This window comes from Podarcis filfolensis (genome assembly GCF_964270895.1).
Source record: "Podarcis filfolensis genome assembly, chromosome: 12".
Lineage (NCBI taxonomy): Eukaryota > Metazoa > Chordata > Lepidosauria > Squamata > Lacertidae > Podarcis > Podarcis filfolensis.
In genome coordinates, this window is record NC_139614.1 from 53916719 (window position 1) to 53942084 (window position 25366).

The 25366-nt window shown below is 47.1% G+C and overlaps 1 protein-coding gene and 1 long non-coding RNA gene across 2 annotated transcripts in view; one reads left to right on the forward strand and one right to left on the reverse strand.

The window, feature by feature from the left end:
• The window catches only part of PTH1R (parathyroid hormone 1 receptor), a 125605-nt gene that overhangs the window by 54276 nt on the left and 45963 nt on the right, over positions 1-25366 (forward strand). Inside the window, exon 2 of the mRNA XM_083579802.1 lies at positions 17840-17945. Within this exon, the coding sequence (XP_083435928.1) occupies positions 17840-17945 (106 nt within the window). The remainder of the gene's footprint in view (positions 1-17839; positions 17946-25366) is intronic.
• The window catches only part of LOC310746357, a 123626-nt gene that overhangs the window by 13838 nt on the left and 84422 nt on the right, over positions 1-25366 (reverse strand). The window lies entirely within an intron of this gene.

Below are 25366 nucleotides of genomic sequence, written 5' to 3' on the forward strand. Positions count from 1 at the left end.
TTTGAATGTCTGGTGTTGATTTTTTTCAATTTCGTTGTTCTGTATGGGACAATGACAATAAAAATTATCGTATCGTATCGTATTCTTAGAAGGTGCTTTCTGGGTCTGCAGGAAAAAAACCCTGATGTGAGGCAGTGCCTCTGGTTCTAACATAACAATAATGGATCGACACAGTGCTTTGATTTTAATCTTGGCCAGCATTTGTGGATCTTCACACAGACACAGCTTATACAGTTTTAGAACCAGCATATCAAAAGCTGCATCAAAAGGCCATAATACTGCGTTGAAGTATTCCTTTATTTCCTGCATTGTAGGGGTTTGGACTAACTGACTCTCGGGGTCCCTTCCAGGAATACAATTCTAGGATTCTACTCTTGGTTTTCCACATAGTTCTCTTGCAGCGATACCGTCACAGTACAGTGCCGCCTCCGATTCCCAGAAACCCAGGCTGTCCAGAGATAAATTGGGCAGATGCTACGGATGCATCGAGGCTGTAAATGCTAATGTGCCATTGATATACGGTATTAGGCCGCCATAAAAATCAAGGTTGCTATCATTAAAGCCTCACAAGATGACCAAAGGATGTGGAGGGGTTCCAAATTACATCCACGCTCCGTGGCTGCCAAGTCGTGTATGCGCAGTCCTCTATTTGAATTCTGCTCTTTGGTCACTAGCTGGAAGGAAGTCGAGAATCAGAAATGGGAGTCAATAAACAAAGCGCATGTCATTCTGTTCCAGTCAGTGGTCATAATATGGGACCCCAATCTCCAAGGGGTGAGAGACTCCAGGGATAAGACATTGCAAGGGTCCCAGGCACTTACACAGGTTCAGATTCCTTGGAATGAAGGTCAGCAGAGACTGTGGTATCTTTAGGACGTGGGTGGCGCTGTGGTCTAAACCACTGAGCCTCTTGGGCTTGCTGATCAGAAGGTCGGCTGTTCAAATCCCTGCGATGAAGTGAGCTCCCGTTGCTCTGTCCCAGCTTCTGCCAACCTAGCAGTTTGAAAGCACACCAGTGCAAGTAGATAAATAGGTACCACTGCAGCAGGAAGGTAAACAGCGTTTCTGTGCGCTCTGGTTTCCGTCACAGTCACCTATTGTGCCAGAAGTGGTTTTGTCATGCTGGCCACATGACCCGCAAAGCTGTCTGTGGACAAACGCCAGCTCCCTCGGCCTGAAAGCGAGATGAGCGCTGCAACCCCATAGTTGCCTTTGATAGGATTTAACCCTCCAGGGGCCCTTTACCTTTTACCTTTTTAGGTTATATGCTTTTATTTACACATACTGTGTCTACAACCTGAGCGTAGGATGGAGAAGCCAAAATATGAAAAGCTGAGAGAAACCAAAATTGACAGGTCCATTCATCCTCAGTTAGATTATCCAGCAGGCATTGGGTCAAACAGGAAATCTGTTTCTTTGGTTCAATCTCAGGCGTGTCCAGGTAGCACTGCAATTATTTAGTATTTATCACTGGCCACCTTGAAGCATTTGTCGAAAGGGAGGCTATAAATCCTTTAACTCATAAAATAAAATCTGCCCGGCTGGCAGAGGCTATTTTTAATACCGGTCCACTCAATATTATCTGTGCAGAGTCATTTCCTTATGAGTGATGAGCTCACCACGCCATCCAGGCAGATCAGCTAAGCAAGTAGTTTTTCTGTTGTACAGTGGTACCTTGGTTCTCAAACGCCTTGGTACTCCAACAACTTGGGACCCAAACACTGCAAACCCGGAAGGAAGTGTTCCGGTTTGCAAACTTTTTTCGGAAGCCAAACGTGCTCCATTTTGAGTGTTACGCTGAGGTCTGTCTGTTTTCACTATTTCTTTTGCATTTTGGAGGCTTTTTTGGTTTTGTGACTGTGTGAAACCCAGTTCAGCTACTGACTGACTGATTGATTGATTGATTGATTGATTGTGTGTGTGACTGCAGTACATTGTTTATTGCTTTCATTTTATAGATCAGTGGTCTCATTAAATATTAAAAGTCATGTCAAATTGCTGTTTTGATGGTTGTTTTTAAAAGTCTGGAACAGATGAATCCGTTTTGCATTACTTTCTATGGAAAAGCGCGCCTTGGTTTTGGAACAGACTTCTGGAACGGATTAAGTTTGAGAACCAGGGTGCCACTGTATGTGGAAGTTTAGAGCCTCAGGGTCAAAAGGTGTTTGGCCTCAAACCACATCCATCACCCTATTTTGTGCATCAGAACTTCATTTGGATATAGATTGTTGTGTTCAAGCACTTGCCATATTTTTCGCTCCATAAGACGCACCTTTTCCCTCCTAAAAAGTAAGGGGAAATGTGTGTACGTCTTATGGAGCGAATGCAGGTGGGAGGCAGGCGGGAATAGCCCCCAAGAGCTAAAGCATCCATGAGCAATGGCCAGCCAACCTCTTTTTTAAAAACTCCGATGTTCTGGAGTCCACCGTCTTCTGAGGGAGACTGTTCCACTGCTGAACGCCTCTTACCGCCAGAAAATTCTTCCTGAGATTGAGTCGAAATCTCCTTTCTTGCACCTTGAAGCCATGGGTTTGAGTCCTACCCTCCGGAGCAGCAGAAAACAGGCTTACTCCATCTGTTGTTGTTGTTTAGTCGTTTAGTCATAGAATCATAGAATCATAGAGTTGGAAGAGACCACAAGGGCCATCGAGTCCAACCCCCTGCCAAGCAGGAAACACCATCAGAGCACTCCTGACATATGGTTGTCAAGCCTCTGCTTAAAGACCTCCAAAGAAGGAGACTCCACCACACTCCTTGGCAGCAAATTCCACTCTCGAACAGCTCTTACTGTCAGGAAGTTCTTCCTAATGTTTAGGTGGAATCTTCTTTCTTGTAGTTTGGATCCATTGCTCCGTGTCCGCTTCTCTGGAGCAGCAGAAAACAACCTTTCTCCCTCCTCTATGTGACATCCTTTTATATATTTGAACATGGCTATCATATCACCCCTTAACCTCCTCTTCTCCAGGCTAAACATGCCCAGCTCCCTTAGCCGTTCCTCATAAGGCATCGTTTCCAGGCCTTTGACCATTTTGGTTGCCCTCCTCTGGACACGTTCCAGTTTGTCAGTGTCCTTCTTGAACTGTGGTGCCCAGAACTGATCTAGATGCTATACTCCTATTGATGCAGCCCAGAATTGCATTGGCTTTTTTAGCTGCCGCGTCACACTGTTGGCTCATGTCAAGTTTGTGGTCAACCAAGACTCCTAGATCCTTTTCACATGTACTGCTCTCAAGCCAGGTGTCACCCATCTTGTATTTGTGCCTCTCATTTTTTTTGCCCATGTGCAATACTTTACATTTCTCCCTGTTAAAATTCATCTTGTTTGTTTTGGCCCAGTTCTCTAATCTGTCAAGGTCGTTTTGAAGTGTGATCCTGTCCTCTGGGGTGTTAGCCACCCCTCCCAGTTTGGTGTCATCTGCAAATTTGATCAGGATGACCTTGAGTCCATCATCCAAGTCGTTGATAAAGATGTTGAATAAGACCGGGCCCAAGACAGAACCCTGTGGCACCCCACTAGTCACTCTTCTCCAGGATGAAGAGGAGTCGTGTCCGACTCTTCATGACCCCCTGGACCAGAGCACGCCAGGCCCTCCTGTCTTCCACTGCCTCCCGCAGTTTGGTCAGACTCATGTTTGTAGCGTCGAGAATACTGTCCAACCATCTTGTCCTCTGTCGTCCCCTTCTCCTTGTGCCCTCCATCTTTCCCAACATCAGGGTCTTTTCCAGGGAGTCTTCTCTTCTCATGAGGTGGCCAAAGTCTTGGAGCCTCAGCTTCACGATCTGTCCTTCCAGTGAGCACTCAGGGCTGATTTCTTTAAGAATGGATGCGTTTGATCTTCTTGCAGCCCATGGGACTCTCAAGAGTCTCCTCCAGCACCATAATTCAAACGCATCAATTCCATCTGACAGCCCTTCAGATATTGGGAGATGGAGATGGAGACCTCTCCATCTTCTCCTGAGTCTAAGAAGAAGACTGAGAGGTGACATTTGTTGCCTTCCCGTCATTTAGCAGTAGCATGTTTCCGTTTTTATCCTCGTTTTTGTCGGGAACGATCTATATTTGTGTGCTTTTCAGATTGGCTGTTTTTAAGAAGGAAGTGGGGGCGAACAAGAATAGACATTATTTTCATCGTTAAAAAAAAATAAAGTGGTTTGCAGCTGATTTCCTGTAATGTTAAGGCTGGAAAGGTTTTAAAATAAATAAATCTCGGAGAGCCAGCTGGAGCGGACTGGGGCTACAGTAGCAAAGCAAGCAGCAGTAGCTGCACACACAGACATACCCGACTGCCAGGAATAAGAAGGTATCTTGGCACAAGTGCCAGCCCAGGAACCACTGGAGATGGCAGGGAAGGGGTTGGCATGCAGAGAGGGGAATGTGGAATGGATGTGGCTCAATGGCAGAGCAACAGTCTTGCATGCAGAAGGTCCCAGGTAATTGTTGTTGCTGTTGTTGTTATATTTATTTATTTATACCCCGCTCATAGGGACGCGGGTGGCGCTGTGGGTTAAACCACAGAGCCTAGGATTCACTGATCAGAAGGTCAGCGATTCGAATCCCCGCAACAGGGTGAGCTCCCGTTGCTCGGTCCCTGCTCCTGCCAACCTAGCAGTTCGAAAGCACGTCGAAAGTGCAAGTAGATAAATAGGTACCGCTCTGGCGGGAAGGTAAATGGCGTTTCCATGCGCTGCTCTGGTTCGCCAGAAGCGGCTTAGTCATGCTGGCCACATGACCCGGAAGCTGTACGTCGGCTCCCTCGGCCAATAAAGCGAGATGAGCGCCGCAACCCCAGAGTCGGCCACGACTGGACCTAATGGTCAGGGGTCCCTTTACCTTTACATATGGCTGGGTTTCCCCAGCCACTCTGGGCAGCTCCCAACAGAATATTAAAAACACGATCAAACATTAAACAGGTCTGAAAATTTTCCAATCTGTTCACTTAATTTACATTTCTTACATTCACTATTACATTTAAATTCCATAACTAATATCTCTCTTCTTTCACGACTTTGCAATGTTTCATATATTGGAGAAACTTCTTGTAGTCCTGCTAGCGTAATTTGCTGATTACAGTTGCTCTTCAAATAGTTCGTATATTTCCTCCCATCTTCTGTAAATCTCTGGTCCCGCAGGTTTTGAATCCTTCCTGTCACTTTATCTAATTCTGCGTAGTCCATTATTTTGTCCGCCATTCTTCTTTTGTCGGAAGTTCCCAGCATCCTTTTCTCACAGTGCCTGTGGGAAACCCATGAGCAGTATTCGAACGCGAGATCCCGCTCCGCTCCTTTGGTTTCCAGAAACTGGCATTCAGAAGGATCTCTGCCTATGACTGTGGAGGCAGAGAACAGCCATCATGTCTACTCTCCCTCCGTGAATTCATCTAATCCTCTTCTAAAGCCATCAATTTGGAGGTCATCCCTGTCTCTTGTGGGAGGGTGTTCCATAGGTTAACCTTTCGCTGCAGGAAGAAGTAATAATAATAATAATAATAATAATAATAATAATAATAATTTATTTGTACCCCGCCCATCTGGCTGGGTTTCCCCAGCCACTCTGGGCGGCTTCCACAGAGACCAAAAATACACTAAAATGTCACACATTAAAAACTTCCCTGAACAGGGCTGCCTTAAGATGTCTTCTGAATGTCAGGTAGTTGTTTATCGCTTTGACATCTGATGGGAGGGCATTCCACAGGGCGGGCACCACCACCGAGAAGGCCCTCTGCCTGGTTCCCTGTAGCTTTGCTTCTCGCAATGAGGGAACCACCAGAAGGCCCTCGGCGCTGGACCTCAGTGTCCAGGCAGAACGATGGGGGTGGAGACGCTCCTTCAGGTCTACTGGACTGAGGCCGTTTAGGGCTTTAAAGGTCAGCACCAACACTCTGAATTGTGCTTGGAAACGTACTGGGAGCCAATGTAGGTCTTTCAAGACCGGTGTTATGTAGTCTCGGCGGCCACTCCCAGTCACCAGTCTAGCTGCCGCATTCTGGATTAGTTGTAGTTTCCAGGTCACCTTCAAAGGCAGCCCCACGTAGAGCGCATTGCAGTAGTCCAAGCGGGAGATAACCAGAGCATGCACCACTCTGGCAAGACAGTCTGTGGGCAGGTGGGGTCTCATCCTGTGTACCAGATGGAGCTGGTAGACAGATGCCCCGGACACAGAATTGACCTGCGCCTCCATGGACAGCTGTGAGTCCAGAATGACTCCCAGGCTGCGCACCTGGTCCTTCAGGGGCACAGTTACCCCATTCAGGACCAGGGACCAAGGACTTTATTTTGCTCTTCCTTCAGCTTCCTTGACTGCCCGTGAGTTTTAGCATCATTGAGAGGGAGAGAAACACTTCCCTCTATCCAATTTCCAAGTGTTCCACGGAGTTCTCCGAATTGCGAACCATCTCACAGCCTCTCTCTGGCCAAATCCCCGCCTGTCCTGATGCTCTCAGCAGTTGCGAAACCGTCTGTGTTTGCTCTTTACGATACTTGACGCTTTGCCAGAGGAAGGGGTCCTGAGACGCAAAGCCCCAAACAGCGCTGCGTTATTCCTGAAAACTAGTCCCGTAAACAACCTCGAATCTGAGCTCTCCTCGGAGACTTGACTTTTTGCAGCCGGGAGATCAGCCAGCCGAATGGAAATACTGAAAACCATTATCATAATTATCCCAAGTTGTCTTTTCTCAAGGGGTTTTGGGGTTTCTGGAGACGGGGACTTCAGCGCAACGGATTTCACGGATGCCGGACAGAAGCCCCGTTCTCAGAATCCCCAACCCAGCCTCCATCTCCATTCCCCCGAGTTAAATAACAGAGAATCAATTTTGTTGAGGTTGGGATTTGTTTTTTGCAAAAGCGCCTTGGCAGGAACAGAGGAGAGGGTTGCAAACCACCGAGGAGAGAGAAAACCTCTTAGCATTCGAAATGTCATTTTGACGGAAAGCTACGTGCTGGAGCGACTAAACCTCAAGAACATTGGCTTCTGCGAAGCGCCGGGTTCAGAAATGAGCAAGTCGAAAACCGGCTGCAGAGGCCAAGCCAAAGGCAGCAGTAGCTTCTCCCACCTGTGGATTTTCAGATCCTAAACAGGAGCAGCAGGTGCGGCTCAGTCTGGGTATCACCCGGTCTCCCAAAGACCAACCCGTAAAAACCAGAACATTCCAGATTCTTCCTTGTTTTCAATTCATCTTCACTGCTGTTCTACAGCCGTGTTATGTGAGCTGCAACCATAGCTGTCAAGCGTCCCTTATTTGGCGGGACAGTCCCTTCTCCCAGCGCCATGTCCCACTGCTGTCCCTTATTGATGGATGTCCCTTAAATTTCCCGGGTTTCAAAGGAAGCAGCTCCTCTCCCTCCCTCCCTGCCAGCCAGGGAGGAGGGAGGCTCCAACTGTGTTGCTTGGCTGCCCGGCCCGCCCCCCTCCGGCCTCCTCTCACCAGCCTCGACCCCTGGGAGTCCCTCCCCGCCGGGACTGGTGGAGCCTCGGGCCCTTCCGCCACCATCCTCCTCATGGCCGCCGAACAGGGCGTCTCTGCCTGGGGCCTCCCCTCTGCCCATCACCCCCGCTCCCGCTCCCGCTAGGCCGTACTGTGGCTGTGCCGCCAAAGGACCCAAATGAGATGGGCAGCCTGGCATGGTCTATGAATTGACGAGGAGCCAAGGGCTACAAGGGAAGGACCGCAAGCACTTCTCCCATAGATTTGTAGTGGTAGACTAGCATAGATGGTCTGATCTGCGGGTTTACTTCGGGCGCTATCCCCCCCCCTCTTCCTCCTGCCCCGCCTGATGGAACTGAGAGCTGCAGATGGAGCACGAGAGAAAAGATACAGAACCGCAGCAGCATCTTTGTAGCTTGGACTTCGCTTTGCGCAAAAAGTGGTTGCTGCTTGTAGTTATTTAATTGCAGTGTTTCATCGGCTGGTGTCTTGAGCAGCAACCTCTGGAAATGAAGGGCTAAAAACCGGCGCTGCTCTCCAAAATTATCTGGTCCCTTTTAACTGGTTGTCTAAAATCCCTTATTTTGGCTGCTGGTCCCTTATTTTCAAATCTGTAAGTTGACAGCTATGGCTGCAACTCCCCAAATAAACGTCAAATTTTAGGGACCCCAAGGCTCATCTATTCCAACCCCCGGCCCCACAATGCAGAAATGATCTTCACCCTTGCGATAAAAACAATTCCCAAACCATAATGTGTTTTTTTCTTTTTTGTGTTTTTTTAAATTGGTTTTCACATATTACTTTACAATACAGATGTACCAAAGCCAACATCATTTCCTCCCCACCCGCCCCCATACATTTACATTTATATTTTCTCAATCCATCATATTATTCTTTTCTCTTTCCTCCCACTTCCCTCCTCCCCCACTCGATTTCCTCCACATTATACAATTTACAATAATCTTTGCATTCTGCAACCTTCTCAGATCATCTATATATTCTTATTATCTTTCCTAACTATTTTTTCTTCCATCTAGTACTTCACATTTTAATCCAGGCATATTAGCGTATCTTTTTTTGAGCAATATTTTGCCTGATATTCATCAAAACATTTCCACTCCTTTTTTAATTTTTGATTTCTTATTGTAGCAGTTAATTTTGCCAAAATTAAATAGTCATTTAGTTTACAAATCCATTCCTCCTTTGTGGGTATAGTTTGTGACTTCGACCTAGCAGCAATCACTATTCTAGCAGCTGTATTCGCATATAGAAAAATTATTCCCCCCCTCCCCGTGGTATCTCATCATCTATCAATCCAAGGAGATATGTCTCTGGGCTCTTTGTTATTGATATTTTCAACATCTTCTTTAGTTCTTCATGTACTACTACCCAAAATTTCTTAATTTCCTCACACCTCCACCACATATGTATTGTTGTTCCTATTTCTCCACCACATCTCCAACACGGGTTGCATTTCAATTTGTGGATCTTTGCCAACTTAACTGGCGTCCAATTCCCAAACCATAATGCCTATAAACAGGGGAGGGTGGAGGAGGGAAACGGTTCTAATAAAATCCATATATTAATATAAGCCTTAATAACTGGTCTTCCCATTTCTGGTGGAAAAGACAAAAAAAGTTAGTACAGTGGTACCTCAGGTTACATACGCTTCAGGTTACAGACTCCGCTAACCCAGAAATAGTGCTTCAGGTTAAGAACTTTGCTTCAGGATGAGAACAGAAATTGTGCTTCGGCGGCGCGGCGGCAGCAGGAAGCCCCATTAGCTAAAGTGGTGCTTCAGGTAGCGCAAGGTAGGACTCGAATTCATGCCTTCGAGTTACAAGGAAGGGGATTCCGACTTAACATCAGGAAGAGCTTTCTGACAGTATGAGCTGTTCAACAGTGGACCCGACTCCCTGTCCCTGTTTGAGACAGCTCCTTCCTTGTGTGATGGCCTGGGACTGTGGCTCGGACTTGTAACCAGAGGAGACTTAGTCTGCACCGGATCCTTTGCCTCAGGCGGCATCTGAACCTAGTCTGGGGCCTGATCCTGAAGAGCCCCAGTCTGCACAGGTTCCCCTGCAACAAGCACTAGCTGGGCCGAGTCAGGGGCCTGAGCCTGCCCTGGCTCCAGATGCGGAGATGACCTCATAGAATCATAGAATCATAGAGTTGGAAGAGACCACAAGGGCCATCGAGTCCAACCCCCTGCCAAGCAGGAAACACCATCAGAGCACTCCTGACATATGGTTGTCAAGCCTCTGCTTAAAGATCTCCAAAGAAGGAGACTCCACCACACTCCTTGGCAGCAAATTCCACTGTCGAACAGCTCTTACTGTCAGGAAGTTCTTCCTAATGTTTAGGTGGAATCTTCTTTCTTCCACCTCGTTGCCTCCAGCTGGGCCATCACTTACAGCTGCTCCACTACCGGTTTGGTCAGGGGAGGCTGAGGTGGCCCCTGGGTCTAGTAACCCACCGACGTCTCCCGAGCTGCAGAGACTGAGGTCTGAGAGAAGGAGAGACCTGAGTACTTGCAGGAGGAGTGCTTGCCTTCGGGCGAGACAGGGAGGTGAGTCGCTGGGGGATCAGGACCGGCCGTTACCCCATCAGAGATAAAAGGCTGTCGGATCCCGCCCCAGATTGCGGGAGCAACATTGCTGTATGCCAAAACCTTCCTGAGATCCTGTACCTGTCTGCCTGGTTTCCTGCCTCGTGTCCTGCCTTGGCCCTGTTGGACTGACTCCTAGCGGAACCTACGGATTCTGGACTGGACCGCGGTTCTCGGGTTACCTTGGAGGTTTCTAAGCAGAGGTTGGCGGACCATCTGCCCTGGATGCTTTAGCTGAGATTTCTGCATAGCAGGGGGGGGTTAGACTAGAGAACCCTTGGGTGTCCCACAGAACTCTACTATTCTGCGATTCTATAAACTGGCAGCCCCATCTTCTGGGGCCTCATGAATCGGGAATCCTATAACGTGTGTGGGGCCCCGGTTTTTGCAGATACTTGAAAAGGATGTCTCTGATTGAAGCTTGGACGCAGCCCAAAACGGAGCGAGGGCTCCAAATTCCTGAGCGTAATTTGATTGGCTCTGCTCGTTAGGGTGATCTTGATTGCAAAGAGCGTGGAGGAAAACGGTCCCAGTGGAAACGCTGGCCCTGGGCCGAGGGCCCGCTAGTGAGACTGTGTCAACAATGGCCTGGTTGCCCGGTTAATTGCTTTCTCAGCAAACAAAGACCCCCAGCAGATGGGGCAGATGTCTCCGTGCAGCGATGTCTAATTTGAGAGAGGGGGGGTAGAACTTGCCAGCGACGGCAAAGATGGGCAGCGTTGAGTAATCAAATATATTTATTTCCCTCGGTCTCCACCTGCTCTTTTGTTTTTGGGCTCTGCCTTCTGGAACTCTTTAAAACCTGGCACGCTGGACTCCATCTGGCAGCGTTACGAGGCTTGGCTCCTCAGCATGATTGAGCAACTTGTTGCTTGGGCAAGGCTGCCCACCCAGACAGAACTTGCTTGGGCACCCAGACCACCAGCGATGGCGGTTTAGGTTGCCCAGAGGCTTAACTGCCCTGGTTCAATATTGAACTAGATAACCCCACGGTCTGATTCTGTCTAAGTCAGCCTCCTATGTTCTTACGGACCACGGGGCGAGATGCTGTGATAGGAATTTTGAGGTCTTAGATATATGGTAATGTTCATAAGTGTACCAACCAAGCACATACATAGATCAGCACAGGAAGGCCAACCTGGAACCATTTTGATTCCTAAACTGAGCAAATGTTTTGTCTGCAAGGTCGAAGTGGAAAAGCCTCCCCATTGTCTTTTCGTTCACAAATCCTGTCTTAAGGGTATGTCTGTGTTTGAATAAGGTGTGAGTCTGTGACCTGGTCCAGGAACTAAGTATTTATCATTACAAAAGACTGGCCAGGCTACCCAAGAAATCCAATTAAGTAACCTGCCAGACAGGAGATAAACAGGAGAAAAACAATATTAAAATTTCTATTTTGGACCGCCTTTTCTGTGATGTAGGTGTGATGTATCTGCGGGGTGGTCTTAGGTTACACCCCTTCTGTGATGTATGTATGATGTTTCTGTGGGTGGTCTTGATCTACAGGATGGGAATTTCAAAAGTCTTTATAAGGCCTTGCATGCCATTTTTCTGGGTCCCTCCTCTCTCCTGCGGGTGAGGGGAGCATCCTGTTGCAACAGATCAATAAAGATCAGACTTACTAGCTGCTTTGCTTCTCAGTATTCTCTGGTTGGCCTCTGTTATTTTCTCCTACCAATAGGGAACCTACGTAAGGACTCTATATGGGCTCTTGGATACCCCGTAAGGGAAAAGGGCAATTTTTGTTTACAACAATGCCAATCAAGATGTCTCACAATTGCACATCTCTTGATGACGGGCATGAGCAGGGTTTAACCCCGGCTGCTCCAGCTGCACCGTGCACAAACACCCGTTCCCAGCGGGGGAACTGGCGCAGGATGGAATCTTGCCCGCTGGGTGACGTCCCCCAGCAGTTGTCAGCTGATTGACAGGTGGGTGTGGTTTGGGGAAACGGCCTCGGGGGGACAAGATTGACCCATGGGTATGCTGTGGGTTAAACCACAGAGCCTAGGAGTTGGCGATCAGAAGGTCGGCAGTTCGAATCCCCGCGATGGGGTGAGCTCCCGTTGCTTGGTCCCTGCTCCTGCCAACCTAGCAGTTCGAAAGCACGTCAAAGTGCAAGTAGATAAATAGGTACCTCTCCGGCGGGAAGGTAAATGGCGTTTCCGTGCGCTGCTCTGGTTCTCCAGAAGCGGCTCAGTCATGCTGGCCACATGACCCGGAAGCTGTATGCCAGCTCCCTTGGCCAGTAAAGCGAGATGAGCGCCACAACCCCAGAGTCGGCCACGACTGGACCTAATGGTCAGGGGTCCCTTTACCTTTACCTTTATAGACAATACAGTGACACCTTGGTTCTCAAACGCCTTGGTACTCGAACAACTTGGAACCTGAACAACTTGGAACCTGAATGCAGCTAACCCGGAAGTAAGTGTTCCAGTTTGTGAACCTTCTTCGGAAGTCGAATGTGTTCCGATTTGAGTGTCATGCTGAGGTCTGTCTGCTTTGGCTACTTATTTTGCGTTTTTGTTTCTGTGACTGTGTGGAACCCAGTTCAGCTACTGATGCATGGATGGATTGTGTGACTGCAGTACATTGTTTATTGCTTTCATTTTACGGATCAATGGTCTCATTAGATAGCAAAATCCATGTTCAATTGCTGTTTTAGGGGTCGCTTTTAAAAGTCTGGAACGGGTTAATCCATTTTGCATTTCTTTCTATGGGAAAGCGCGCCTTGGTTTTGGAACGCTTTGGTTTTGGAAAGGACTTCCGGAACAGATTAAGTTTTAGAACCAAGATACGACTGTACTGAACTAGCTGGACTGGTGCTTTGACTCCAGAGAAGGCAATATCCTCTGTGTGTGATTATTGCGGGACCTTTTTTTTTTTTTTTTTTGCAGAAATTTATTTATTTATTCACTTATTTATTTATTAAATCTGTATACCACCCTATACTCATTGCTCAGTTGTTTTGAGTGTGGCGCTGATGACACCAAGCTTGCAGGTTCGATTTCCGTATGGTACTGCTGCATATTCTTGCATTTCAGGGGTTTGGACTAGATGAGCCTCAGGATTCCATCCAACCCCACAATTCTAACATCTCAGGGTGGTTCACAACGTAAAATCACAATATAAACACTCTCTCTAACCTAGGGTTCAGCTACGTTAGTAAACAAACAACAATTTGAATGTGCTATAAACATGCAACACTAGATGGCGCCAGAGAGCAGGAAATTTTTATGCGCTTTTTCCCATAGGGATTTTTTTTGTTCTTATAATCTAATTTCTGACTTATTTATAGTGGGATTTTTTCCTGTGCGTAGATCCGCCCTTATACCCCAGGAGCAGCATCTCCTTTTTTGGAACCGAGGGGAACTGGTCGAGGCGGCAACTTCCAACATCGCCCGCGTGTCATTGTTTGTTTGGGGGATTTAGCTGGGATGTTGTTGATGGAGCGGAAAGGACATCTGGGAGGTAGAATTCCTGGTGGCAGACAGGGCGATTTACAAGGGAGATGCCCACCCCCAGAAAGAAAAAAATATATTTTTAACCCCGCCGGTATTTCCAAGGCAGCGGGGAAGAGATGTTCCTTTGGGAGCCTGTCATCAGCTGTTGTCTTGCGCTATATTTATCAGGGCGGCAATGAAAAGGTTCCCCCGCTGCAGCCTTGAAAGAGGGGGGACGACTGTTTAGTAGGGTGCCCCAAACACCTTTAAAGGCTGCAGACATGAGCAGTGTTTCCTAATCCGTAAAGAGTGTGTAGCAGGCACATGCCTGGGTGCTTAGATCCACTTCCCATTCTCCTGGAAAAAAAGGAAATCAGGAGGAAGTGCGGTCTAGTGGGTGGAGCTTCAAATCCGGGTATCTCGTCGTTGGAGTTGAATTGGGAATACACACAGAGAGTTGTTCTCATGGACTTATTTCAGGAATATTTGGACCATTTGAGTTACTGAGTTGCGCATGTCAATACAGTGGTACCTCGGGTTAAGTACTTAATTCGATCTGGAGGTCTGTACTTAACCCGAAACTGTTCTTAACCTGAAGCACCACTTTAGCTAATGGGGCCTCCTGCTGCCACCACCGCACAATTTCTGGTCTCATCCTGAAGCAAAGTTCTTAACCTGAGGTACTATTTCTGGGTTAGCGGAGTCTGTAACCTGAAGAGTATGTAACCTGAAATGTATGTAACCCGAGGTACCACTGTATTGTTTAGGCATTGTATATATCAGGGATGTCCAACCGGTCGATTGCGATCTACTGTTCGATCGCGGGGGGGGGGGGTCCCTGGTTGATCGCAGTCTCTTGGACGTTGGACGTGCCTGGTATATATTATTTGAGATTTCATGTACTCGAAGGTGTCAAAGTGTCACACATTATTAATGAATTTTGTAAACCGCATACAGAGTTGTTAAATTTGTGAACGATCTCTTCGTAGGATGAGTAAGCATCTGATGTTCCTTCATTTAAAGGAGCCAAATGCATCTCCACCCTCCAATGCACTCCAAAATTGTCATTGAAATTCTACTCAATATTGATCCAGAGCAGAACTCCGACATGTAGTTAGCAGAGTAAAAACACAGTGCAGGATTCCCAAAAAAACCAGACTAGAGGCAATTGATTTCATCCAGCAAAGCTTTACTGCTACTAAAGGCAGATGAGAATAATGGTCACAAATCCAATACATTCAGAATAGGCGCTGTCCATAAGAAATCCAGTTGCAGCAGACTTAACTTAAACTTACAATAACTTATAATAAGGCTAAAACCTTAACACTAACACTCATCTCGCTTTATTGGCCGAGGGAGCCGGCGTACAGCTTCCAGGTCATGTGGCCAGCATGACTAAGCCGCTTCTGGCGAAACAGAGCAGCGCACGGAAACGCTGTTTACCTTCCTGCCAGAGCGATACCTATTTATCTACTTGCACTTTGACGTGCTTTCGAACTGCTAGGTTGGCAGGAGCTGGGACCGAGCAACGGGAGCTCAGCCCGTCGCGGGTATTCGAACTGCCAACCTTCTGATCAGCAAATCCTAAGCTCTGTGGTTTAACCCACAGCGCCACCCGCGTACTGCGTAGCAAATCGTCACAACTTGTAAGATTGCGGTTAGGCATTGGTTTTATGAATTGGTTGGTGGAGGGGCATGGAATGGCTGTGCCTGCCCTTCCAATGCTGCTGCTGCAAGGGTTTTCTGTTAAAAGAATCCAGGAGCTCGCCATGTTCTTGTCTGAACCCCTGTCAAGGGGCTAGGGCCACGCAAGAGCCCCTGGGAGCATTTGGGGAGAGGTGAGGGCATGGTACCCAGCTCCATCTTTCTCCCCAAAATGTTTTCCCTTTCTGACTTTCGCAGGCGTGCGAATGTCAGTCTGTCCCCGTTCGGCGTCAGATAGTCGCAACCAATGCCTAAGCAACCACTCACATTTTTGTATTTTAATAAAATTGTGGCCAAAATTATGCCAAAAACCTTAAACAAAAATTCTGTGTGAATTGTGTTTTATTGGGGTGGCTTGGGAGCCTCGACACGCAACTTATAATAAGACTAAAACCTTAACTCTAAGCATACGATGTGCAGAACACCACACCAGAAGGAAGAGAGATAGAAAGAGAAAGTGAAACCCAGGCTCCTTCTGGCCTTATAATTATGGTCAGCGTGACCTTGACAAAAGAGATAACAGAACCAGTTTAAGGCAGCTGTGCTCAGCTTCTCCGAAGGAATAACCCAAACATCATGAACGTCCTGCTTGCTTCTTTCACGCAGAGAGGCTTCCAGAACCCTCTTGAATTAAGTAGAATAGGAAAGATCTCTACCCATCAGATCAATACTTTCTGCACCAAGAAATACAAACTGACAAAGAGCTCCAATATGGAGGCAGAGGGATTGGGGCAAAGGTTTCACGAAACAGCAATCCCCTGGTTTTGTCTCTGCACCAGTCACATCCAGACAAGGAACTTGTTCCTTTTCCCTCCGCAGCCGTTTTTCATCACCACCCTGCCAGCGGATCAGCCTGGGGTGTCGAGTAACCAGGTGTGAAATGAGGCAGGGACCCCTTTGTGTTCTCATTATTTATAATTGGCCGTTAGAAGTTGTTGTCTGATTCAGGAATTGTGAGTTGATTGCACGCCTGCCCTTTAGCTGATTAATTAGATCAATTGCATTGGCATCTATCTGCATATGAACCAACCCAAAAGAGCAGGGCCTTTTTGAAATGTCAAAGGGGGTATAATTAACTTGCAATTCCACAGAGCCGCTATTCTTTGTGATTCTACCGCTGTCTAAAATTCAGTCACACCTGCAGCTTTTGTTCTGCTCATTGTTCTACTGTCCTGTGATTTGTAGGTATGATCCCTATAAAGGAATATATTATAGAAAATAGATATTAGCATATCATAGAGGAACTCTGTCCCAAACAATAGTATAGAATCATAGAGTTAGAAGGGACCCTGAGGAACATCTAGTCCAACCCACTGCAATGCAGGAAGAGGCAACTGCCCCATACAGGGATCGAACCTGCAACCTTGGCCTTATCAGCACCACGCTCCAACCAACTGAGCTATCCAGTGACCACATGGCATTGTGTTGTTTAGTCGTTTAGTCGTGTCCGATTCTTCGTGACCCCATGGACCAGGGCACACCAGGCACTCCTGTCTTCCACTGCCTCCCGCAGTTTGGTTAAACTCATGCTGGTAGCTTCAAGAACACTGTCCAACCATCTCATCCTCTGTCGTCCCCTTCTCCTTGTGCCCTCCATCTTTCCCAACATCAGTGTCTTTTCCAGGGAGTCTTCTCTTCTCCTGAGGTGGCCAAAGTCTTGGAGCCTCAGCTTCAGGATCTTTCCTTCCAGTGAGCACTCGGGGCTGATTTCCTTAAGAATGAATAGGTTTGATCTTCTTGCAGTCCATGGGACTCTCAAGAGTCTCCTACAGCACCATAATTCAAAAGCATCCATTCTTTGGCGATCAGCCTTCTTTATGGTCCAGCTCTCACTTCCATACATCACTACTGGGAAAACCATAGCTTTAACTATGTGGACCTTTGTTGGCAAGGTGATGTCTCTGCTTTTTAAGATGCTGTCTAGGTTTGTCATTGCTTTTCTCCCAAGAAGCAGGCAGCTTAATCACAGCTAAAGAAGCCATCCAACCTCAGCTTGAAAAAAACCCTTCAATGAAAGAGACTCCACCAGCTTCTGAAGGAGTTCATTCCACAGCTGAATGAAAGTTCTTCCTGAGGTTTAGTCGGAATCTCCTTGCTTGGAATTTGAATCCATTGGTTTAGGTCCTCCCCTCCAGACCAGGAGAAAGCAAGCTTGCTCCATCTTCGATGTGACAGCCCTTCAGATATTAGAAGGCGGTTACATCTCCTCTCAGCCTCCTCTTTTCCAGGATAATAATAATAATAATAATAATAATAATAATAATAATAATAATAATATTTATATCCCACCCTCCCCAGCCGAAGCCGGGCTCAGAGCGGCTAACAACAGTAAAAGTAACACAGCTTACATAAAATCACAATCAATTAACTGAAATACATTCTAAAATCAATTCATTCTGCCATTCCAGGTATCCCCCATCCTGTATTCCTGTTCCTGGTTATCTCTGCCCAAGTGCAGAACCTTACATTTAGTCCTGTGCAATACAGTGGTCTTTTGAAAATTGCACCTCTCTGGTGGTTTTGTAGCCATTTCCCCAACCTAAATGATCTGGACACAGTATTGCGGGCATTGGGGTCTCTTGTGCCCTGCTGTCTCTCACTATTGCTTGCAGCAATAGACATATCAGCGATATTGACCTCGCTTTGCTCTTGTCTCCTTGCAGGAGGATGTGGACGACGTTCTGACAAAGGAGGAGCAGATCTTCCTGCTGCTCAAAGCCAAGGCCAAGTGTGAGCGCCATCTAAAGGCCAAAGGACCCAAACTGCAAGGTGAGTGAGCCTCTCTCCTCCGGACTGTGGGATGTGATACATAAGTAGCAGTCAAGTACAACATTCCTTGTTTTCCTAGAGTGGACATGCAGGGGAATGTTTGTTCCAGCCAGTCAAAAACTTCCTGTTTCCTCCTGGCCTGCAGCATCCTTCCTTTAGCATGTGGCTAGAGGTGGGCGTGGCCTTACCTGCCCAGGTAACAAAAGGGACAAGGCACGCAGCACACTTCCTTCTTTTCAACTCTCTTTGACTTCCTCCGTCGTGGGACCAGCAGCTTTTTAGCTTTCAGCCAACAGAGGACAAAGGGACTATCCCTAGCAGGGGTAGGCAACCTAAGGCCCGGGGGCCGGATGCAGCCAAATCGCCCTCTAAATCAGGCCCGCGGACGGTCCAGGAATCAGCGTGTTTTTACATGAGTCCTTTTATTTAAAATGCATCTCTGGGTTATTTGTGGGGCCTGCCTGGTGTTTTTACATGAGTAGAATGTGTCCTTTTATTTAGCATGCATCTCTGGGTTGTTTGTGGGGCATAGGAATTTGTTCATATTTTTTTTCAAAATATAGTCTGGCCCCCCACATGGTCTGAGGGACACTGGACCGGCCCCCTGCTGAAAAAGGTTGCTGACCCCTGCCATATGGAATAGACCCACATGTATATACTTTTCAACTAAGTCTGCCTTCGGGGATCCAACTGTGAACTGATGTGAGGAAACGTATTTTGTATACTTTACACAAAGTTGTGGTGTGATTATTCTTTTAAGAGGGATATAAGGGGACCTACCAGGAATCTAATAGCAAGAGGTTTAAACAAGCCTGCAACCAGCCATCTGCTGTATGTTTAAAATGGGAATGTAAAACTCTGCTAAGTAAAGGAACTTGCTAGCGCAGGTTAAAGGTAAAGGTAAAGGGACCCCTGACCATTAGGTCCAGTCGCGGATGACTCTGGGGTTGCGGTGCTGATCTTGCTTTACTGGCCAAGGGAGCCAGTGTACAGCTTCCGGGTCATGTGGCAAGCTTGACTAAGCCGCTTCTGGAGAACCAGAGCAGCGCACGGAAACGCCGTTTACCTTCCCGCCAGAGTGGTACCTATTTATCTACTTGCACTTTGACGTGCTTTTGAATTGCTAGGTTGGCAGGAGCAGAGACCGAGCAACGGGAGCTCACCCGCTCGCGGGGATTCGAACCGCTGACCTTCTGATTGGCAAGCCCTAGGCTCTGTGGTTTAACCCATAGAACCACCCGCATCCCGCTAGTGCACGTTAGGAAGGATTTTAATAAACAATATATCGTCTCCTGCCTCCCTGAACCTTCCCACACAGACTGGACTGGCCAGTAAGTTTCCCCACAGGAATGAACTGGGCTGCTTTGGGGGTGCCCGATATTTGCTCAGCTACGGATGGGGCTGAGTTTCTTCCCACTACCTGGAAGACTTGGAGAGCATTGAGAGGGGCGTCTTGTCGTCTGGGCAGCCCAGGATCTGCATGTATACTGCCCAGGTTTGCACCCCGGGGAGGTCACTCTGGTGCTTTTCACACAGCAAATTGTCTTCACACACCCCCCCCCAAAGGCTCACTCCATGTCTTTCGAGAGAGATGGGTGCCAACAGCTGTACACAATTTCTTCTCTCTGTCTTTTCCCTCTCTCCTGAGTGCACCTCACACTCAAGCAATCCCGGCAGAATTGTCCACAGCTATACGCAGATACACAGACGTTGGTGGCGCTGTGGGTTAAACCACAGAGCCTAGGACTTGCTGATCAGAAGGTCGGCGTTTCGAATCCCCGCGATGGGGTGAGCTCCCATTGCTCGGTCCCAGCTCCAGCCAACCTAGCAGTTTGAAAGCACGTCAAAGTGCAAGTAGATAAATAGGTACCGCTCCGGCAGGAAGGTAAACGGTGTTTCCGTGGGCTGCTCTGGTTCTCCAGAAGCGGCTTAGTCATGCTGGCCACATGACCCGGAAGCTGTACGCCAGCTCCCTCGACCAATAAAGCGAGATGAGCGCTGCAACCCCAGAGTCGGCCACGACTGGACCTAATGGTCAGGGGTCCCTTTACCTTTACCTTTATACACAGATAATGTCCAGAATCATTCGTGAGTGGTTCAGATTGCCAACTTTTTGCCTTTTAAAAAGAAATCAGCTTGCACATCTAATAACAGCCTCATCTGCAGAAGTTATCCTGGATAAAGCTTGACCAGTAAAAAAATAATAAAAAAATATTTATTTAGTGCATTCATCTCCCACCCTTTTCTCCAAGGACCTGGAAATTATCTACATGGTTCTTCCCCTGTCTCGTCATTTAAACCGCAATCTAGGCCGAGAGGGACTCCTTGACCCTAGGTCACCCAGCACACCTCATATAGCCAAGTGGGGATTTGAATCCAGATCCCTAGTCCAATGCCATAACCACTAAACCATGCTGCCTCTCAGTCACTGCAGATGAAGTTGCTGTTAATGACACAAGAGCAGACCCGGCCGTTTCCCCCAGTCAGTTGGCAACCAAATGCTGCTTTCTGCTTCCCCAAGAGTCATCAATCTGATGTATTTAGGGGTCCAAATTGCGTGTGTCTGGCAACCATCTGTCAAAATTACCAGGCACCCACTCCCACCACAGGGCTGGTTCAGTCTCGCACATATATTTTCTATTTCGAGTTTTGCTTAATGGGTGCCAGATGCAGGGAACCAGAGACAGAGAGAGAGAGAGAGAGAGAGAGTGTCAGTTTGGAGAGGGTGTGTGTGCGTGTGTCTGTGTTTGTGACAAACTCACAGTCCCTTGTCAATACTGCAGCTGTTCTTCATTGAAACCACGGAGAGCCTTTTTTGCCACCCAGAAAGCAGTTTTCCCTTTACAGTCCTAGCTGTGAGTCGCTCTGGGACGAGGCTGGATCCCATGGTTATGAAAACATCCCTTTCCAAAAACAAAAGTTCTCGTGTGTGTGTGTGTGTGTGTGTGTGTGTGTGTCCTGAAAACGCACTGCACAGCCTTTTCTGCTTATTTCAGGATTCCTGCTCCATATGGGCAGAATCCCACCCACTTTAACCGCATCCTGGTGGATCTTCATGACATCAGCCAATTAGCACCTCATTGAGACTCCCTCCTACCTCTGGTGCTTTTTCCTGTACTTTTGACCTCGGAGTAGACCTGCAGTAAGACACAGCAGTGCCCCCCGTTTGTGGGCTCTAAAATCCACATTTGCAGAATCATATTGCTGGAAGGGACCACAAAGGACTTCTGGTCTAACCCCACTGCAATGCAGAAATCTTTTTGCCCAACATGGAGGACTTGAAACCATGAGCCTAAGAGTAAGAGTCTTCCCTGAAGCAGGTAGGTAGCCGTGTTGGTCTGCCGTAGTTGAAACAAAATTTAAAAACTCCTTCCAGTAGCACCTTGTTGTTGTTGTTTAGTCGTTTAGTCGTGTCCAACTCTTTGTGACCCCCTGGACCAGAGCATGCCAGGCACTCCTGTCTTCCACTGCCTCCCGCAGTTTGGTCAAACTCATGCTGGTAGCTTCGAGAACACTGTCCAACCATCTCGTCCTCTGTCGTCCCCTTCTCCTTGTGCCCTCCATCTTTCCCAACATCAGGGTCTTTTCCAGGGAGTCTTCTCTTCTCATGACGTGGCCAAAGGATTAGAGCCTCAGCTTCAGGATCTGTCCTTCAAGTGAGCGCTCAGGGCTGATTTCCTTCAGAATGGAGAGGTTTGATCTTCTTGCAGTCCACGGGACTCTCAAGAATCTCCTCCAGCATCATAATTCAAAAGCATCAATTCTTCGGCGACCAGCCTTCTTTATAGTCCAGTTCTCACTTCCATACATCACTACAGTGGTACTTCAAGTTACATACACTTCAGGTTACAGACTCCGCTAACCCAGAAATAGTACCTCGGGTTAAGAACTTTGCTTCAGGATGAGAACAGAAATCATGCTCCAGCAGCGCGGCAGCAGCGGGAGGCCCCATTAGCTAAAGTGGTGCTTCAGGTTAAGAACAGTTTCAGGTTAAGAACGGACCTCCGGAACGAATTAAGTACTTAACCCGAGGTACCACTGTACTGGGAAAACCATAGCTTTCACTATACAGGCCTTTGTTGGCAAGGTGATGTCTCTGCTTTTTAAGATGCTGTCTAGGTTTGTCATTGCTTTTCTCCCAAGAAGCAGGCGTCTTCTAATTTCGTGACTGCTGTCACCGCCTGCAGTGATCATGGAGCCCAAGAAAGTAAAATCTCTCACAGCCTCCATTTCTTCCCCTTCTATTTGCCAGGAGGTGATGGGCCCAGTGGCCATGATCTTTGTTTTTTTGATGTTGAGCTTCAGACCATATTTTGCGCTCTCCTCTTTCACCCTTCTTGCACACAAAAGCTCATACCAATAACAAACTTAGCTGGTCTCTAAGGTGCTACTAAGGGACGCGGGTGGCGCTGTGGGTTAAACCACAGAGCCTAGGGCTTGCCGATCAGAAGGTCGGCGGTTCGAATCCCCGCGACAGGGTGAGCTCCCGTTGCTCGGTCCCTGCTCCTGCCAACCTAGCAGTTCAAAAGCACGTCAAAGTGCAAGTAGATAAATAGGTACCACTCCGGCGGGAAGCTAAACGGTGTTTCCGTGCGCTGCTCTGGTTCGCCAGAAGCGGCTTAGTCATGCTGGCCACATGACCCGGAAGCTGTACGCCGGCTCCCTCGGCCAATAAAGCGAGATGAGCGCCTCAACCCCAGAGTCGGCCACGACTGGATCTAACAGTCAGGGATCCCTTTACCTTTAAGGTGCTACTGGAAGGAATTTTTAAATTCTGTTTCCCTGAAGCAGCCTCTGAGAGTTAAGAATCCTAGATCAGCAGAGAGACAGAGGCAAAGGGGACGAGGGGACAAATGTGAACACCTTGATTTCCGGACAGCTGTGTCGTTCAGAGCAGCAGAGCTTGCCAGATCTGCTTGAAGGACCTTAGATCTGAGCTGTCCACTCTCTCTAGAGAGGTATTTTTATATGCAACGGCTGCAGCCCGGATTTTGGTGGCAAAGGGGTGGAAGGAAGAAGAAGCCCTGACAATAACAGACTGGCATAATAAACTACAAGAATTTGCTGAATTGGTGCTGTTGACAAATAGCCTGAGAGGCAATTCAAAACAAAAATTTATGGAAAAATGGGATAGATATAAGATATACGTTCAAAAATATAGTAAAGGTTCGCTATCTATGCTAGCATTCGATTGATGTTGGAGAGAGACTGAGTTGAGAAACAAGATTAAGGGTACGCATTGATATTGGAATGTAAATGTAAAGAAATATACAATAATAAGAGTACATTCATTTATATATATATATAAAAGAATATACAATGAAATTGACAGGAAGTCCGTAGTGTTGGTACAAATACTATTTTGAAATGGCTTTATGTCTTTGTTTTTTGTTTTTTCTTTCTTTAGGTACATAAATTTGGTATATAAACTTTTAATACACGTTGGAAATTATATTATAATATGCCCTGTAATGTAATCTGATAATGTATACATATGTGACATAAGAACGTTAATAATAATAATAATTTTGTAAAAGGGTTCCAATGAATTTGCTGCACACTTGGAACAGGAATTGGAGGAAGGAGAGAGAGAGAGAGAGAGAGAGAGAGAGAAGGGATTTCCCACTTAAGGGCCTCAATGAAGGTGAAAATTGCCTGGAAGGAAAGACAAGCTAGGAGAGGGGCTTTGTAGAAAGCCAGAGCGGGAGAGTGTTTGTGGAAATCGGATGTTCTTTCCTACTGCACTCCCAAGCTTGTAAGAGCTGTCAGGTCTGCTTAGGCCCCCGGGGTCTGTGTCCTGTTAGTTTTAATGAGCGAGATGAAGTCATACATAATTAAGAGAATGTACAGACACTTGGCCAAAACGTTCAGAAGTGGCTTTGGAGTGTTCCATAGACCGTTTTTTTTTCATTTTTCACTTTAAGATGCAATCTGATTTATTAACACAGACAAGGTGGCTCTGGAAGTGGGTAGTAAAAGCAATTGTGCAAGACTTTTCAGCCAAGAGGAAAAGCTTTCTGACAGTGAGATTTGTTTGAGAGGGCAAAGGTCTCCCTGAGGAGGTTCTCGACTCTCCTTCCTTGGAGGTTTTTAAGCAGATGTTGGATGATTTAGCTGAGATTCCTCCATTTCAAGGGGTTCAACTAGATGAGTCTTGGGGTCCCCTTCAACTCTACAATTCCATGATTCTATCATTCTAAGAGGTCCCTCCAGGAGGTTTGAGGGAAAAGGGACACCCAGATGGGTTTTGCCTCCTGAAACCACCTCCCCACCACCTCCACTTTTAGATACTGGTGGAAAACCAGTCTCCCTGCTTGCCTGAGAGCCAATGGTGGTATAATGGTTAAAGTGTTTGTCTAGGACCTGGGAGACTAGGGTTCGAATCCCCACCCGGCCCCATGAACCTGATAAAATGTTCAGAGGAGAACCATGGACCTTGAACTCCTTAGAGGAAAAGGCAGTAGAGAAATGTCGCAAATGAATAAGTACTGACCTACTTAAATCATAATCATTTTACAAATTGGATTCTCAGAATCCCAAGACTTCCCTCCACTCCTCCATGGTTTCCCTAAATATTCTTTTCAAACTGCATCGTATCATATTATTATTTTATTTATTTATTGTTTGTTTGTTTGTTTGTTTATACATACATACTACGCCCATCTGGCTGGGTTTCCCCAGCCACTCTGGGTGGCTTCCAACAGAATATTAAAATACAATAACCTATTAAACATTAAAAGCTTCCCTAAACAGGGCTGCCTTCAGATGTCTTCTAAATTTCAGGTAGTTGTTTTTCTCTTTGACATCTGGTGGGAGGGTTTCCACAGGGCGGGTGCCACTACCGAGAAGGCCCTTCTCCATATTTTCTGAAAACTCAGTTGTAACCATAATTCTCGCTTCATTGCAAGAGTTTGTTTGTTTTTACAATCCTGCCTAACTTTTTAATTGTTTAGAGTGTTCTTTCAAGTAACTTATAAAATTTCCCCATTTATTGTCCTCTTGATCTCTGATTTCCCCAGTCTGATTTTCGCCATTTCGGCGTAGTCCATCATCTTTATCAACCATTCTTCTTTTGTAGGTAATTTATCCTCCTTCCATCTTTGGGCAAATAGCATCTGCGCAGCTGTTGTTGCATACACTACGTTCTGATAACTTTTAACCCAGCCAGGGTGTTATGTACTGAGTTGAACAGGATCCAAAATGCAGCAGTCTGATTGGTCCTAGAACAATAGGGTCCAGAATGCAGCAGTCTGATTGGTCCACAGGAGCCACCCAATCCAGCTCCAGGTGGAAGTCAATCCGCAACCTGATTGGCCTACAGGAGAATCCCGGAATTAGCCAATCATGTGGGGCCCATCGTATAAATACAGTGGTACCTCGGGTTAAGTACTTAATTCGTTCCGGAGGTCCATTCTTAACCT